General features: G+C 41.8%; 1 protein-coding gene across 2 annotated transcripts in view; it reads right to left on the bottom strand.

Moving 5' to 3' along the window:
• The window catches only part of orc3 (origin recognition complex, subunit 3), a 75,699-nt gene that overhangs the window by 44,119 nt on the left and 14,253 nt on the right, over positions 1-17,327 (bottom strand). For both annotated transcript variants that reach the window (XM_064335743.1, XM_064335733.1), the window contains exons 5-7: positions 2,719-2,823; positions 1,538-1,686; positions 124-263 (exon numbers count right to left, since the gene is read on the bottom strand). In XM_064335743.1, coding sequence (XP_064191813.1) covers positions 124-263; positions 1,538-1,686; positions 2,719-2,823 — 394 coding nt within the window. The remainder of the gene's footprint in view (positions 1-123; positions 264-1,537; positions 1,687-2,718; positions 2,824-17,327) is intronic.

Below are 17,327 nucleotides of genomic sequence, written 5' to 3'. Positions count from 1 at the left end.
GAGCTAGAGGTAACCCACCAGTCACTGTAAAGCACAATAAGTTCCATGAACTGTGCCATATAAAAGTAATCTCATTAATACAAATAGGGAATAATAATAATTTCCCAGCAGTGATCTTGCTACCTGCAGATGAGAATGAAGGCATGCAGAACACGTGGGCTGAAGGCCTCAAGGTCTCTGAAGATAACAATAATGGGTGGATTTGCAGAGAATTCCATCTCAGAAGAGCTGCGCTTTTCCCCTGGAGAGCTCCCAGAGGAATTCTATAGGAAAGACACATTTCAAAGTTTAAGTCTTTTTTCATGTGGTGTTTGTTATTTTGTCCAACATCCTAATTGCAGTGCTGTGAAAAAATATTTGAACTCTTCCTGATTTCCTTCTATTACTGCATATTTGTCACACTGAATGGTTTCAGGTCTTTAGGCAAAATGTAATATTTAACAAAGGAAACCGAAGTAAACAAAACACTGTTCTAACAGAGGACTTAACAGTTAATTAACCGTTAATCATTAATAAGAATGTTGATCAATTCATTTTTTTTGATACATGTTTTTCAACTCACTAAAATTTTGCTCAACAACAGCTTGCCACTTGCACTATAGAATACAAATTGCACTTTTGAAGAGCTTGATGTATTCTTTTTATTATAAGACCGCATTAGCAGCTACAAGTGTTGCCAGAAAGACAAAAAACAACAGAAGTTAATTTGTTTATCACAAAGTTAAGCATTAGCCTAATACGCATCCTGGTGGCAGTGGTCAATAAAAATGTCAGTGGTCCTAATTAAGTTTTTTGCCATTCTGGCTTTAATGTAAAATCCTGTTCTAATGATTGTTGGGAAATGTCTTAAATCTCTAATTAATTGGTAGGCCTCTCATTTCTTTATAGGCCATAAAGTAAAGCTTTTCAGTTAATCATTATTAATTCGTTTTAATGGGTTAAAACTAAATTTCCCCCTTAAAATGAATAACTAGTTGCATAACCTTTAGCAGCAATAACTGCAACGAAATGCTTTCTATAATTTGATCTCATAAAAAACACGTTTTCAACATACAAAATGTCAAGTTACTCACACATACAAAGCACTGTCTAGAACTCATTCATTCAAACTAGCAAAATCTACGCCTGCCATTAAAAGTATTGATATCAAAATGCGCCAAGTTACTGTACTACAAACAATATAGGCTATCTTGCCTCACTGAAATTAAATAAGCTGTATTCCAGTCTTTGTATTTGTTGAAGCTTGAAGCCACCGATTACTTCTGCATCATAAATAAATTGGCAATATATTCAAAATGCACAACTGAAATATTGGTTTTTGTCCAAAGAGCAAGCATTCAAAGGTGTGTGTAACCATCTTGCAGGAACCAAATTAAAACAGAATCAACACTACAGTTAAATGCAAAACTGCCGTTTGCTAGCTAATTAGCTGCCGTGAATATCTGCATCTAATTGGCTTCAACAGCACCGAATGTGTCTGCTCTCCACGCAGTGTGAAAACACAAAACAGCAGTTATGAGTACTTCACTGATCCTACCTTACAGACAGTCTTGTACCAATCACAGAGTGACCTCAGGGAGCAGTGTGCACTGTTCGGGGGAAGATCTGTACTGGTTTCCTCTTCATCCTTATCCACAGACACTCCAGTTAGCCTTTGCAGCACTTTCTGCAGTAGATACTTCACAGCTGGGCAGACAGGATGACAAGGATGACTTTAGCAGTGTGGCCCATCTATGAAAGAATGGCTTGTAACACGATGCTGTAGGCTTAATTCCAAAGGTGGCCCTTGTTTTATCCTTAAGCAAGTTTCCCAATATTAATAGCTTCAGCAAAAATAAGAATTCACAAATCCATGCAAATCATCCTGAATGTCTTTAAAGCAAACAACACAATGAAATAAAAGACAAACTGCTGCAAAGAGGTAGAGAGGATCCATCAGGATTTAAATGGATAGTTCACTTTCGGGAGTTGTTGGTATTTTGTTTTATGTAGGCTATGTGAGCTTATGTGTGTGATGAAAGATATTTCAGTCAACCTGTCGTCCTTCATATTAGCTGATATCAGGGAATTTGTGAAGTTGTACAAACAAACACATTTCAAATAATTTTATAGTTTGTACACAATTATAAAAGCAAATGTCTTTTTAATCATGCCATAATTCATGCCTTGAGCACAGCAGTCTCACATTGAATGATCCATAAATATATGGTTCCAAAAAAAAAAATGTTAAGGGTAATTAACTGAAAAATAATCAAGTAATATAGAACATCTGGAGGCAAACCATTACTGTACAAGCTGCCCTGGAGCTACCTTAAATTTATTTACTCACTTTAATCCACCAATTTGCGAAAGCTTTAAAAGCAGCATTTACCAAGCCGACAGGTCACTAGAAATTTCTCCAAGTATCCAAAATATTCTTCTTCACACAGACAAACTGTCTGGGCCAATCAAAAACAAACTAAACATAAATTGTAAGACATAAAACTCCAGAAAGTGAAATCAATAAAAAGCCAATTTTATGAAAATTGTTATATCAAGAGCTGTCATAGCCTTCGGAAGTCACTGTTTGGTCACATCATTTTCATTACAAAAATTAACTACGAGCAACCAATCAACAGGCCCATCAAATAAGTTTGGATAAAAGGCCTTGTAACATTGCCCCTGGCAGGGTGAAGGTTCTGCCTTCTAGAAAAAAAAACAACAACAAAAAAAGAACACCTGCACACTCCTTGGCTTGAACAGAGACAACAAATGGAGTCACAGAGTTCTGCAGCCTGTCTGACAGACTTTGAAACGTCATGTTGTGGTCCGTCAAGTTTACTCCTGAAAAAGAGGACAAACAACTGGAGGTTACTGGAGCAGTGGAGTGAATTGGTATTTAAAAATTCTGGATTTAAAAAAATGACAATTTCACTTTACACTTTCCATTTTGCACTGTTATTACCATAAACTCAAAAACTTGAAAGTTTTTTTTTTAAAGAATAACTTGAAAAGACAAAGCACACAGGGTCCCCAAAGTTAGATCGCTACAGACCTTAACCCAACTGAGCATGCATTTCACCTCTTGAAGAGGAGATTGAAGGGAAAACCCCCCCCTAAACAAACAACAACTGAAAGAGGCTGCAGTAAAAGCCTGGAAAAGCATCACAAAAGAAGAATGCAACAGTTTGGTGATGTCAATGGGTTGCAGGCTTGATGCAGTTATTGCAAGCAAGAGATATGCTACCAAATATTAAGTGTTATTTGCTTTCATTTACTTAAATACTCTCTGTTCCAATACTTTTGCTCACCTAAAAATTGGGTGGTCTGATACCAAAGGTGCTATGTTCGAAGTAGTTTAACACATCTAGGTGTAAATACCAGGAAATAAAAGCTGAAATTCTGAACTCATCTCATGTTCATCTTTTTATCTCAACCCCAAATGTATTCAGTGTATTGCAAAAACAAAGGAATTGGCCTTGCTGTTCCAATACTTTTGGAGGGGACTGTAATTCAGCACAGAATATGTCAGCATCTCATTCTCCAAGATAGATTACATACCTTGGATTTGTATGATGATGCTGACATGCACGGCTTGTTTTCACAAAGCTGAGAAAGAAAATAACCAACCTTCTCTTTCACTACAGGAATAAGTTTCTCGGTAAATAATAAGAGGTTATAACAGAAAATTCCTTTATTTCTTAGGATTTCAATGGTGGGAGAACAAAAAATATCAAAGAAACAAAACCACCAGTGTTTCCAATCCATTGACTTTACCTGGGAGGCCCACCCAAATAGATTTGCCCCAAACATATTTTTTAATATTTAATGTAGACTCGTTGCATTCCGATTTCCAAAGACAAATTTGTGGCCTTCATAACACCATGAGATACAGTATTCCAAACATAGGGAAGGAGTGGACTTGCTTTGTCTCAATAATTATTGGTCTAATCCACATAAGAATTGGTCCAACACACCGTACGATGTATTCATTATCTTGCCTTTCAAATGCCAAAATGACATACAGCAGGCTGTCATTTCACTGTGCACACTGCCCACCCCACTGCCTCCAATATTGCCAAGTTAGCTTATTATAAGCGACTTTGGGCTTTTTTCTCTTTTCTCTTTTTTTTTTAAGTTGCTGATATTTAAAGGGTCAGTTGAGTTTTTTTGGGGCTGGTTTTAATTTGAGTGTATTTTGGGGCTTTTTATATTGTTTGGGGATTTGGGATAATTACTATACTATACCACCACTATCTTGACAATTATAACTACAGGAATATAACCATTGTTTTTCAGGCATTACAAAGCCAAACAGTTATTCTGAAACTGTATTTGAAACATTGGGATTCTGTAGGCTGTTTGTCACCTGCTTCAGTAGCTTGTAGACTAATTCAGTACAATTCAGTTTTTTGGCAAAAAAAGACATAATTAGTAGTTCTATGCATAGTTATTTATAAAGGTATTCATTTTAGTTTTATCGTAGTTATAATGTAAATTTATTTTCATTTTACAATTCATTATTGTTAAAAATTGTTATTTATCATTTTAATGTCATCAAAATAAAACGGTTTTATTTAACCATTTCAGTTCAGAGCATATTTCCACCAGGTACTCTGCTGATATTTCTGTGAACTCTCTGCTTGCTGTATAGTGCTCCAGTTAGTTAGTGTGTCCTCAACTAGACAATACCTTTCATTGGAACACTTTCTTATTTTGCCTTATTTTTGAAGGTACTCTGGGTTGAGTATTAACTCGCCGTTGGGCGTACACTATTCAAACTTTCAGAACACCAACTAACTGTCCAAAGCTCAGCGTTCAAAGCCACCCAGTGACCCGTACCCTCGAAGATTAGCCAGCTTTCAGTTGGATGTGGATAGGCAGATAGGGACTGGAGTTACTGGTCGGTTAGCAGTACGTTTCCTTTACCCATTCCCCACTCATTTGTCTTTTTATGCACCCCTGTGGTGTGGGGATGGCTGGTTTAAGCAGCCACACCTGCCCTGGGTCAAGCTAATTAGACCTGGCTAATTAGATAATTGGTGCCGAAACCCGGGACAGAGGAGTCCCCGACCATGGAAGGCTCTCCGCTAGTGCAGATGGTGCAGCAGCTAGCACAGATGCAGGAGTCGCAACACCAAGCTCTCCGCAGCCTGCAGGAACATCAGCAACAAGCGATGCAAGTGATGGCTGCATCGCAGGCTGTGGATCAGCTGTCATGACAGAGTTGCTGAAGGAGCGAACAGCCAGTCCCACCCCGACCCCCCTCCAGGCAAACCTGAAACTGGAGAAGATGGGACCGGAGGACGACCCGGAGGCGTTTATTGAACTCTTTGAGAGGACGGCCACGGCGTGTAACTGGCCGGTGGAGGAGTGGGCACTGCGCCTCCTCCCTTTGCCCTTGGGGGAGGTGCAAATGGCTGCCCGCAATATACCAGCCGGTGCACTGGCCAATTACGCAACCCTCCGGGCCACCATCTGGGAACAGGTGGGACTGAAGCTGGAGGGCCACCGGAAGAAGCTGCGCAAACTTTCATTTGCTGCCGTCGGTCGGCCCTTCGCTTACGCTCAGCAGCTCCTCGACTCCTGCCGACGCTGGATGCAACCGGAGTGCCGCACTCCTGAATAAATCATGGAGCAGGTGGCGCTGGAGCAGTTCATAACGGGGCTCCCGAAAGGGACATCTGACTGGCTCCGGTGCTACCAACGAACCTCCCTGAGTGCGGCCATCCAGCTGGCAGAGAACCATCTGTCGGTCGGAGAGGACACAGGGAGGAAACCGCTAAGAGGCGGGCCTTTTAAAAACCCTCCCGACCTTCATCAACCCTCCCCTTTTCACCCAGCTCCCTGTTCAAACCCTGCCCCATTCCCAACCTCCCTTCCCCCTAAACCACCACCACCTCGACCCACACGACCCTCAGCCCCCTTCTTTAACCCCCTTTCCCCGGTTTCAGGTCAGACGAGTGCGTCACAAACGTCGGGGCAGGGATGTTGGCGTTGCGGACGTGAGGGGCACATCCGGAACACGCATCCTTCCCCCGCTCCAGCAGATGTATCTCATACCAGCGAGTATGAAAGGGGATACAATCCAGGCATTGTTGGACTCTGGTTGCTATCATACCCTTGTGCACCAATGCCTGGTTCCACCAGAGGCAATTGATAGACTCATGGAGGTGGGTATTCGGTGTGCACGGGGATGTATATTATTATCCAACTGCACGGATTAAATTTTCAATTGGGGGACAAATGTATAGCATGGTGGCTGGGGTTACCGCCTGCACCCCCCTTCTGCTAATTCTGGGGCATGATTGGCCGGGGTTTCAGGAAACGGCAAGACTAAGACTAGCGGAAGGGGCCCAACAAGGGGGGTGTGTTCATTGTCCTTATACCGCAGCGGGGGGCAGCTGGTCACGGATGACTGTGATGCAGGGGAAGGGCCCAATGGCAGACGCTCAATCAGTAGGTGAGAGTATAAGCTTTCTAACGATGTATAACATGTCTAATTTTTCTTTTGGAATAGCGTTTTACAGGTTAGCGTAACCGAACATTTTCTTACCATGGCATTCGCTCTATATATGGTAGCATTAAAAGACGTTGCACCTAACGAAACGTTGTCAACGATTTCTCGTAATTCCTTGGAAAATACCATTATTATTGAGGACTTCTGGGCATAGCTAAGCCATATGTTTGCTGACAGACCTATCTGACATTGTTTTCTGGAGCAAAACAGAAGCGGATAGAACTGTCATTGATTTACTGTCTCTGTCTCCATCTACTGAACAGATAAGATTTCATCATTGCTATGTAAGTATTACTGCTCTAAATATTTCGGTTATATACGTTATTTTAGAAATTGAGTGTCTTTAAATAGGTTAGTGGTATTATGTAGTGTGGATATTTCACACTGTAATGTAAGCGTTAGTTAGTAGTGTAATAGTTTTTGTGACGCATACAACAGTGATGAGGAGTGTTGAAACATTGTTAAAACGTGGTGGACGGCTGAAAATTGTTTTCACATCGTCCCATTCCCATACAAGAAAACATAGGAGTGTACAGAGTATAGAAATGCATACAAGAGTTAATTATTACACATTTAGGCACTGTGCAGCATTGTGTGACCATATTTTTTTCATCTTAAACCTTCATAAGGGGCTCATATGCTTTACAATGGACAAAAAGAATTATATTCCTTTTTGGAGAGATTTTGGATTTGTTTCTGGACCCTTAGCTATTTTAGACCAGTGTTAATGATTTAGACATTTTGGGTAGATTTGGAGATGCTGCTTAGTTTTTGCTTCATAGATCTTTAGTAGTTCTACATATCCACGCTTAGATTTTATGAACTTGTGGTCAAGAAGTTTTTGATCCAGGACATGTACACTTTAACCCGCAATCTCCCAGTATTTCATTGCGACCTAAAAAAGGAGCAAATTCATTTTAGATTTTTTGCCTTGACCATTGCATTTGTGGCACTTTATTTCTTACAAAATAATTAATATAAAGTAATCTAAGCTAGTATTATAAATGGTACAAATGTATTGCTTCATTTAAGACATTTTTCTAGTCTCTGTGGTGTTCACATCTGGAGTTATAAAGCTTTAAATAGGGTAACCCCTAAATGGGCAAGGATTGACAGGTACTAGTGGGGGAGTGGTTGCGGTGGAGTTAACTAGCTATTGTTCCCACCCATTATCTCCCTGTGAGAAGTGTGAAAAGTTCAAGATCTTTCAAGGGGATTTTCTCTGCTACTTGATTTTAGGAGTACCAACATTCAAATAAGCATATCTTCTTCAACTATTTTCAGATTTCAATGTATGACACATCATTTGAAAGCTTATAATCTTTCATAATCTGTAAAAACTGAAAAATGACCTTGCCCTACTTAAGGACCAAAACACCAGCACCTGTCACATATACAAACGAGGATAGCACAAAACTTTTAGTGACAAACCGCCGTCGGAAAATGGTTTTTCAGGCGGCTCACAACAATCCGATGGCAGGTCATTTGGGGCATGACAAGACACTTAACCGTATAATGGCTCGATTTTATTGGCCAGGCATACGAGGGGACATACGCCGGTGGTGTGTGGAGTGCCCGGAATGTCAAAAAGTAAATCCAGCGGCCATACCAAAAGCTCCTTTGCATCCGCTTCCATTGGTCAAGGTCCCCTTCGAAAGAATTGGCATGGACCGCGTCGGGCCATTAGAACGATGTGCCAGAGGCTATCACTTTGTGTTAGTCCTAGTGGATTATACAACACAATACCCAGAGGCAGTGCCCCTCCGCAATATATCAGCTAAGACTATTGCGGAGGCACCATTTAATTTTTTCTCCCAGGTGGGAATCCCGAAAGAGATTTTCACAGATCAAGGCACCTCATTTATGTCACAGACACTAAAGGAACTGTACAAATTGTTGGACGTCAGGTCTATTCGAACTAGCGTCTACCACCCTCAAACAGATGGGCTGGTAGAGCGGTTCAATAAGATGCTGAAAACAATGATTTGTAAGTTCATTTCCACTGACTTATGAAATTGGGACAAACTAATTGACCCCCTGTTGTTTGCAGTGAGGGAGGTTCCCCAAGCCTCCACGGGGTTTTCCCCCTTTGAATTATGGTACGGGCGAAGACCCCGTGGCATTTTGGACCTGTTAAAAGAAACTTGGGAGGAGGGTCCAAGCCAAAGTAAAAGCGAAATTCAATGTGTGTTGGACCTGCAAACAAAGCCACACTCACTTGGTCAAATTGCACACAAGCATTTGCTCCAGGCTCAAGAACGTCAGAGACAGCAATATAACAGAGGGGCTCAATTGCGAATATTTAAACCGGGAGACAAAGTCCTAGTATTACTCCCGTCATCAGCATCCAAATTACTCGCCAAGTGGCAAGGACCTTTCGAGGTCACACGCCGGGTCGGGGATGTAGACTATGAGGTTATTCGTTCTGATAGGGGAGGGGCACGTCAGATCTACCATCTCAATTTACTAAAACTGAGGAGAGAGGTAGACCCTGCTTTGCTAGCTACATCGGAGGTCATGCCAGATGAGCTGGGACCGGAGATTCCCAATTTGAATAAAAATAATCCGGTCCCAATTGACAGCTATCTGACTGCAGCAGGCAGAGGTAGCTTGATTACAGCAGGAATTTGCTGACGTGTTCTCCCCCCTACCAGGAAGAACAAACCTTATAGAACACCACATACATACCCCCCCGGGCACTCTAATTCAAATTCGCCCGTATCGACTGCCTGAACACAAAAAGAAAGTGGTGCAGGAAGAACTGGGCAAAATGCTGGACATGGGAGTAATTGAGGAATCTCACAGTGATTGGTGTAGCCCTATCGTGCTTGTTCCTAAGCCTGATGGGGCTGTTTGTTTCTGCGTGGATTACCGAAAGGTAAACGCAGTCTCGAAATTTGATGCCTCGGGTGGACGAGCTGCTGGATCGGTTAGGCACAGCTCAATTTTTTTCGACACTGGATTTAACTAAGGGCTACTGGCAGATCCCTTTATCCCCGGTGTCCAAAGAAAAATCGGCTTTCTCCACTCCGTTCGGTTGACACCAATTTGTGACCCTCCCATTCGGTTTGCATGGGGCTCCCGCTACCTTTCAGCTCCTGATGGACAGGCTATTGAGACGGCATGCTGCCTATGCCGCTGCTTATCTGGATGACATCGTCATCCACAGTAATGATTGGCAGAGGCATATGCAGCATTTGCGAGCCGTCCTGAAGACGCTGAGAGGTGCGGGTCTCACTGCAAACCCCGGGAAGTGTGCAATTTGGCAGAGGGAGGTACGGTATCTGGGGCTCCTCTTGGGGAGGGGGCAAGTTTGTCCTTTAGCGGATAAAACAGCAGTTCTCTGCTTCTCCCCAACCCAAGTCTAAAAAGCAAGTGAGGTCGTTCCTGGGGCTAGAGAACTATTATCGGTTTATTCCAAACTTTTCTAGTCTCGCTGGTCCCTTGACTGACCTCACTCGAAAGGGAGCCCCTGATCCGGTTCAGTGGACGAAGCTGTGCCAGGCGGCGTTTGTGAAAATAAAAGTTTGTGTGGCGGTCCTCTGTTGATTAGCCCGGACTTTGATAAATCTTTTCTCTTGCAGACCGATGCTTCTGATAGAGGATTGCGGGCAGTGTTGTCCCAGGAGGTGGATGGGGAGGAGCGACCGGTGCTCTACATCAGCCGCAAGCTCAGTCCCAGGGAGAGCCGGTACAGTACCATTGAAAAGGAATGTCTCGCCATAAAGTGTCAACATCAAGGTCCTGCAGATTCCTCCTATACAACATCAGGAGGATTCGACCATACCTGACGACGCACTCCACCCAGCTGCTCGTCCAGGCTACGGTGACCTCTCGCCTTGATTACTGCAACTCTCTCCTTGCAAACCTGCCAGCTTGTGCCATACAGCCACTACAGATGATCCAGAATGCCGCTGCCCGGCTCATCTACAACCTCCCCAAATTCTCCCACGTCACTCCTCTGCTGCGATCACTTCACTGGCTACCGGTCGCTGCCAGGATCCGATTCAAAGCCCTGACCCTTGCCTACACTGCCGCCAACAGGACAGCCCCCATCTACTTGCAGGACATGACTCAATTCTATGTGCCTGCTCGACCACTCCGCTCTGCAGCAGCAGGGCGTCTTGTAACCCCTCCCACCCGCCCAAAGGGATCACAGAGCTTCTCCACCCTAGCTCCCCAGTGGTGGAACGAACTCCCCGTCCCTCTCCGAACCTCCCCCTCACTATCCATCTTCCGCCGTGGCCTGAAGACTCATCTCTTCAGACTATACCTAGAATAACCACCACCATGCTGTGTATATATATTTTTTTTAAAAATTAAAAAAAAACACCTTTTTTTCCTTGTCACTTGTTACATGTTGCCCCATCCCTGCACTTCTTGGTAAATTGTATTTGTAATACTAATACTCTAGCTTAATCTTCTGCCTAGTTTGGCTTTGCAGATGTTAGACCAGGATAGTGTTCATTGTTCTCAGCTAGAAATAGCTGTACAAAATAAGTAATTGTACCTTACTGAACCCGTGTTCAGCAGTTGTCTACGATCATGAAAATGCACTTCTTGTACGTCGCTTTGGATAAAAGCGTCTGCCAAATGAATGTAATGTAATGTAATGTAAAGTGGGCTGTACTGACTCTCCGGTACTACCTCCTGGGAAGACCCTTTGTCCTCTATTCGGATTATGCCCGCCTCCAATGGTTACACAGAATGAAGGACACCAACTCCAGGATTACCCGATGGCCCTCCAGCCGTTTCGTTTCCGGGTAATCCATCGGCCGGGTTCTGCAAACGCTTGCGCTGATTTCCTCTCCCGGGAGGGGGGGGTATCAGTCAAGCCAATGCAACCCGGCTGCATTCTGATGGCGGAGGAGTGTGGCAGGGCTCGGTCTGCGGGAGGAATTCAGGGCAATTAGAGGACCACGCCAACTGGTTAAGTAGGCACACACCTGGATGATATTACGTATCAGTCCAGGATTTAAAAGTGTGCTTCTTCCCACAGTAGGTGTCTGAGACCGGGGATCCCGAGACACAGAGAGAGAGAGAGACCGAGCCGGAGCACGCCGCCGCTGAAAAGCGAAACTGTATAAGTTCCTTTTATTTTGTCTTTGTTGTTTTATTTTGTTGTTTTTGCCGAGATCCCGTGAGGGTGACGGGCGAAGGTTTTTTCATTTCTTTTTTCCCGATTGCGCTCTCTCTCATAACCGAAATAAAAACGCCGGAGAAATCCGGAATTTCCATATCTCCCTGTGTCCAGCTCTTCTGTCCCTTTCAGGGTAGTCACGGCATGTGACAACCCCGTTACAGACTGACCTTAGACCAGGTTGTAACAAGAGTTATAGGCATTAGAGACATTACAATTTCTGCTGCCTATTCAGTTATAGCGGATAAATATAATAATATAGCTTCAGGCGACAATATGCAGGATCCAAATGCACACACAAGCCAATATAACTAGGGGTGCGCCTTGATCATGCATTTTTATGGGCGATTCCGGTTGATGGTTTTTTAAAGCCAAATCAGCCGATTCCAATGACTGTTTCCAATGTTTTTTTTCATTAAAGCAACAAGAAATTAAAATTATTTATGTTTTCTTTCTTTATTTGCTCTATAAGTTACCAATACATTCAGATACTTTCATTATCATAATTATTAAATTTTTATTATTAACAGCACTGTTATATTGTTGTTGTATCGACACAGTGACACTGCTTCTAGAAGAGTGCGTTTTGACAGCTTCACAACATGATTAGCAGCACCTTATCATAGGAGACGTTTCAGTATAACGATGGACAGAATGTCGTCTGCCGCGGACGCTGTGTAAAAGACGATTTCTCTAGTAAGCTCATCAAATTGTGCAAGTGGAGTCACTGTGTTTTACCTTTTCAACGTGGATTACCTTTATAAGATAATGTAGAAAATCCAAATCCGGAACATGTTGCACTAACTAATTATCAAGCTATTAAATTTGTAGCTTATGGTCAATTCAGCAAGTTCAGATATAATTCTATTTAAATTTAACAAATACATTTTAACATCTTGGTTTCATCAAATCAGAGAATCTTGTTTCGCATGGTCTATTTGCCTTTACTGAGGAGTGGCTTCCATCTGGCCACTCTACCATAAAGGCCTGATTGGTGGAGTGCTGCAGAGATGGCTGTCCTTCTAGAAGGTTCTACCATCTCCACAGAGAAACTCTAGAGCTCTGTCAGAGTGGCCATTTGGTTCTTGGTCACCTCCCTGACTAAGGCTCTTCTCCCTCGATTGCCGGACGGCCTGCTCTAGGAAGAGTCCTGGTGGTTCCAAAATTCTTCCATTTAAGAATGGTGTTCTTCGGGACCTTCAATGCTGCAGAAAATTTTTTGTACCCTTTTTGTACCCTTCCCCCAATCCTGTTTCGGAGGTCTACAGACAATTACTTCGACTTCATGGCTTGGTTTTTGCTCCGACATACACTGTCAACTGTGGGACCTTATAAAGACAGGTGTGTGCCTTTCCAAATCATGTCCAATCAATTTAATTTACCACAGGTAGACTCCAATCATGTTGTAGAAACAACTCAAGATCAATGGAAACAGGATACACCTGAGCTCAATTTTGAGCGTCACATCAAAGGGTCTGAATACTTATGTAAATGTGATATTTCAGTTTTTTATTTTTTATAAATTTGCAAAACTTTCTAAAAATCAGTTTTTGATTTGTCATTATGAGGTATTGTGTATAGATTGATGAGAATAAAAATGAATTTAATCAATTTTAATGAGGCAGTAACGTAACAAAATGCGGAAAAAGTGAAGGGGTCTGAATACTTTCCAAAGGCCCTGCACCACAGTACCATAAACTGACTTCACCCACTTCAACAATGTGGCCAGTCGGGCTGCTCTACCTGTTGAGTAGCCTTGCGCTATCATCTCCAGTGGTGAATAGGACAAAGGATGACGGTGGATCGGATGTTTCACTGTGGACTACCTCCATCATGTTTGAGTGTGATGACCTGTACCTGCGGCACGCACAGCGGCGGATAGGGACGGTGATCTCGGCCCAGTTTGCCTCATCGGTTGTGCACAGAAAGTCAGAGAACTGTTCCAGCAAAGAAGGTCTGGATGATTTTCCTACTTCTTCTATCAGGGAACATCCACTCCAATCCAGGTCCTGAACTGACACAGCTTGAAAATCCGGATGATCATAAAAACTGCAATGGATTACGTTTCATTCACCTAAATGTTCGCAGTTTAATAAACAAAATAGACGCAATTCGTCTCTGGGCAAAGCTGACTGACTGCGACATTATAGTTTTGTCAGAAACGTGGCTGAAACCCTCGATTTCGAAAAATATGACACACATTGATGGATATAATATCTACAGGGCAGATCGCGCTAACAAAGGAGGGGGAGTAGCGATCTATGTAAAAGTAACGTTGAACTGCTCCTGTGTCGAATCGATCAGTAAACCAAAGTGCTTCGAACTGTCTGTAATTAAGTTACATCTTCCTAATGGTGCTGATCTTACGGTAGTAGGATGCTATCGCCCACCATCGGCGTCAGATGAAGCTGTAGGACTGCTTTCAGACTTCCTACATACGTTTTCTGACAAGGAGTATGTTTTATTGGGAGATTTAAATTGGGACTGGCTCTCGACGACCTCCAATTCACTTAAGGACATCTGCGACACTCTAAATCTGTCGCAACTAATTAACTCTCCAACTCGGTTAAACTCCAAAAACATGGATAAGTCTACATTGCTTGATGTTATTCTCACAAATTCTCCACATAAATACTCTGCAGTTGGAATATTCAGTAATGATGTCAGTGATCACTGTACAGTTGCCTGTGTTAGAAACTGCAAACTACCCAAGACTAAGCCCCATTTTATTTTTAAAAGAAATTTAAAATAAATTTAAGACCTTGTTTGTGTAATGGCGGACGTTGACTTGGCGTGGAATTATTTTAAAACAACCTTTTTGGCCCTAATTAATAAGCATGCACCTCTGAGAAGATTTAGAGTTAGTGGTAAAGACAACCCATGATTTAATAAAACCATCTCATCTTCTATTAGAGAGAGAGAGATAAGGCATGGGCCAAGGCTAAAAGAAGTAATGATGCTAGTGACTGGGTTCAGTATAGGGCATTAAGAAACAAATGCACAAAATTGATAAAAAATACAAAAAGTGATTACTACCTTCATTTAATAAATGAAAACCTTAAATGATCCAAGTAAATTTTGGAAGTTGATTAAATCTTCATCAGGGTCTATGACACCCTCTGTTCTTCCTGATCTTTTAAAGGTAAATCAAAATGAAATAAAGGGTACGCATAACATAGCGGATGCATTTAATAAGCATTTTATTAATGCAAGCTTAGCCACTCTCTCAAATTTCCCTGTAGATGGTAAAGACAGTGTAGCCACCACCCTAAGTTGCCCAGGAAATAGTTTTAATTTTTCCCCTATTTCTCCCAAGTTTATAAAGCTCTATCGAGTCTTGATTGTAAAAAGTCTGCTGGTCCTGACCAAATTGAGCCTTATTTTTTTTTTTTTTAATAGTAGCAGATCTGATTGCGGGACCCATTGCCTCCATCTTTAATCTTAGTCTAACCAGCGGTTTGATCCCCAGCTCCTGGAAGTCAGCATTTGTCCTTCCTTTATTAAAAGGAGGAGATCCCTCTGTTCTGGATAATTATCGCCCTATTTCCAGACTATCCGTTATAGCTATTTGAATCCCTAGTAAACGAACAGCTAAAACATTTGTCTGATAATAACATTTTAAGTCAAACTCAGTCAGGTTTTAGACAAGGGCATAGCACTATAACTGCAGCCATATCATTTACAAATGATATTATTACTGCTCTGGATGATAAAAAATCATGTGCTGCGCTTTTTATTGATCTATCCAAAGCGTTTGACTCAGTGGATCATGGTCTTCTCCTGCAAAGACTCAATTGTATAGGATTTAGTAACCCTGTGCTGGGACCGATTTTATTTTCTGTTTATATAAATGATCTTGGGGTAGGATTAAATCCAGCAAAGGTACACCTTTATGCAGATGACACAATTATTTATACTATAGCACCATCTTTAAAAGTGGCAATGGATTCCCTACAGACTGCTTTTAATTTATTGCAGATGTCACTTGTTAATTTAAAATTGGTTTTAAATTCTAAAAAGACTAAATTTATGATTTTTTCACGTTCCCATTCATCACCCACTGACTGTACAGTTTTAACACTAGATGGTGCTCAGCTAGAGAGGGTTAGCTCTTACAAATATCTCGGCATCTGGATTGATGACAAGATGACCTTTAGCGTCCATATTGATAGCCTTCTAAAAAAGACTTCAACCAAAGTTAGTTTTTTATTTTCGTTTAAAAAAATGTTTTCCTTTTACTGCTAGAAAAAGATTAGTTCAAAGTACTTTTTTGTCAGTATTAGACTATGTTGATGAAATTTATATGCATGCATCTTCATCTCTGTTGAAAAAACTGGATGTAGTCTATCATGCTGCCCTGCGGTTTGTAACTTGTGCAAGTGTACATACACACCATTGTAACTTACATGAAATGGTTCAATGGACTTCATTGTATTCAAAGGGAAAAACCCATATGTTAATTTTTATTTTAAAAGCTTTACTGGGTAAACTACCGCAGTACATATCCGGCTTACTGAAATATTACTCCAGTAGCCATAACACTAGATCCTCAGAGAAAATTCTCCTCATGGTCCCAAGTATTCGAACAGAACTGGGTAAATCAGCCTTTTCCTTTCATGCCCCGCATGTCTGGAATGAGTTAATGCATTCTTAATCTGAAATCCTTACCCTCTCTTGACATGTTTAAAAATATGTTAAAATCAGATTTTACTGAACAATATTATTGCTTTTAGCAACAAGTGCCTTTTAGCTCCTGATCCTTGTATGTCTGGTTTATTTTTTTTGTTTTTTATTTGAAACTTTTATTTTCCTACTGCCATCTTGACCAGGACTCCCTGGCAGAAGAGATATTGTATCTCAATGGGACCTTCCTGGTTAAATAAAGGATAATAAATAAAATAAATAAATAAATGCCACTTTAATAAAGCTATGCTTGCCTTATAAACTGAATGATGTTATAAACTTAGTGTTTACAAGCTACTCCTTCCTATGCGCCAATGTTGCAAATATGGGTCAATGGAGCTTCCATTATGAATTAGCCTGCTAATGCTAACTTGGAAGCTGCTTAGTTATCATTAACTGTTAGCCTACTTCATTGAGTACTGGAGGAACATTACCCGATATGAAATGGGGGATGCAGAGAACAGAACCAATAAATGTTCTTTTAATGGCTTGCAGCCACAAATGTAACCAAACATAACAGCTGACCCAGGGTGTCCTAACTAAGCTTACTCCATCTGAGTAAGTGAAATCTAAATATCCCGGACTATGACCCCTCTATTATTTATATGAAATAATACTAGGATCCAGCTGGACACTGATTTGAACAGCTAGAGCAACTTCCACTGAGTGAACCTATTATTATATTCCTATTGAGTAACCCACTCATACCCCCAAACCGCATACAAGACCAAAAGACTGATGGGTCCTCAGAGAAAAGGCACTGTAGGTACACTCGGTCAGTCTGTGGCGTCCAAATGGAAATGACTTTAAGAACATTTAGCGTATCTGACGACATCAGTGCGCGCAGCATTCTAGATCCTTGTCACACACAACCGGTGTAAAGATTTCCCCCCACCCCACCAGGTATAAAAGTAAGGGACGGCAATCGCTCACTCTCTTCTCCTGCACGGTCTTTGGTCTTTTCCTGCACGGTCACCCAAAGTGCATTATCCCTTGAGTGCTGTG

The sequence above is a fragment of the Anguilla rostrata genome, chromosome 1 (assembly GCF_018555375.3).
Source record: "Anguilla rostrata isolate EN2019 chromosome 1, ASM1855537v3, whole genome shotgun sequence".
Classification (NCBI taxonomy): domain Eukaryota; kingdom Metazoa; phylum Chordata; class Actinopteri; order Anguilliformes; family Anguillidae; genus Anguilla; species Anguilla rostrata.
This window is presented reverse-complemented; position numbering and strand designations above follow the sequence as displayed.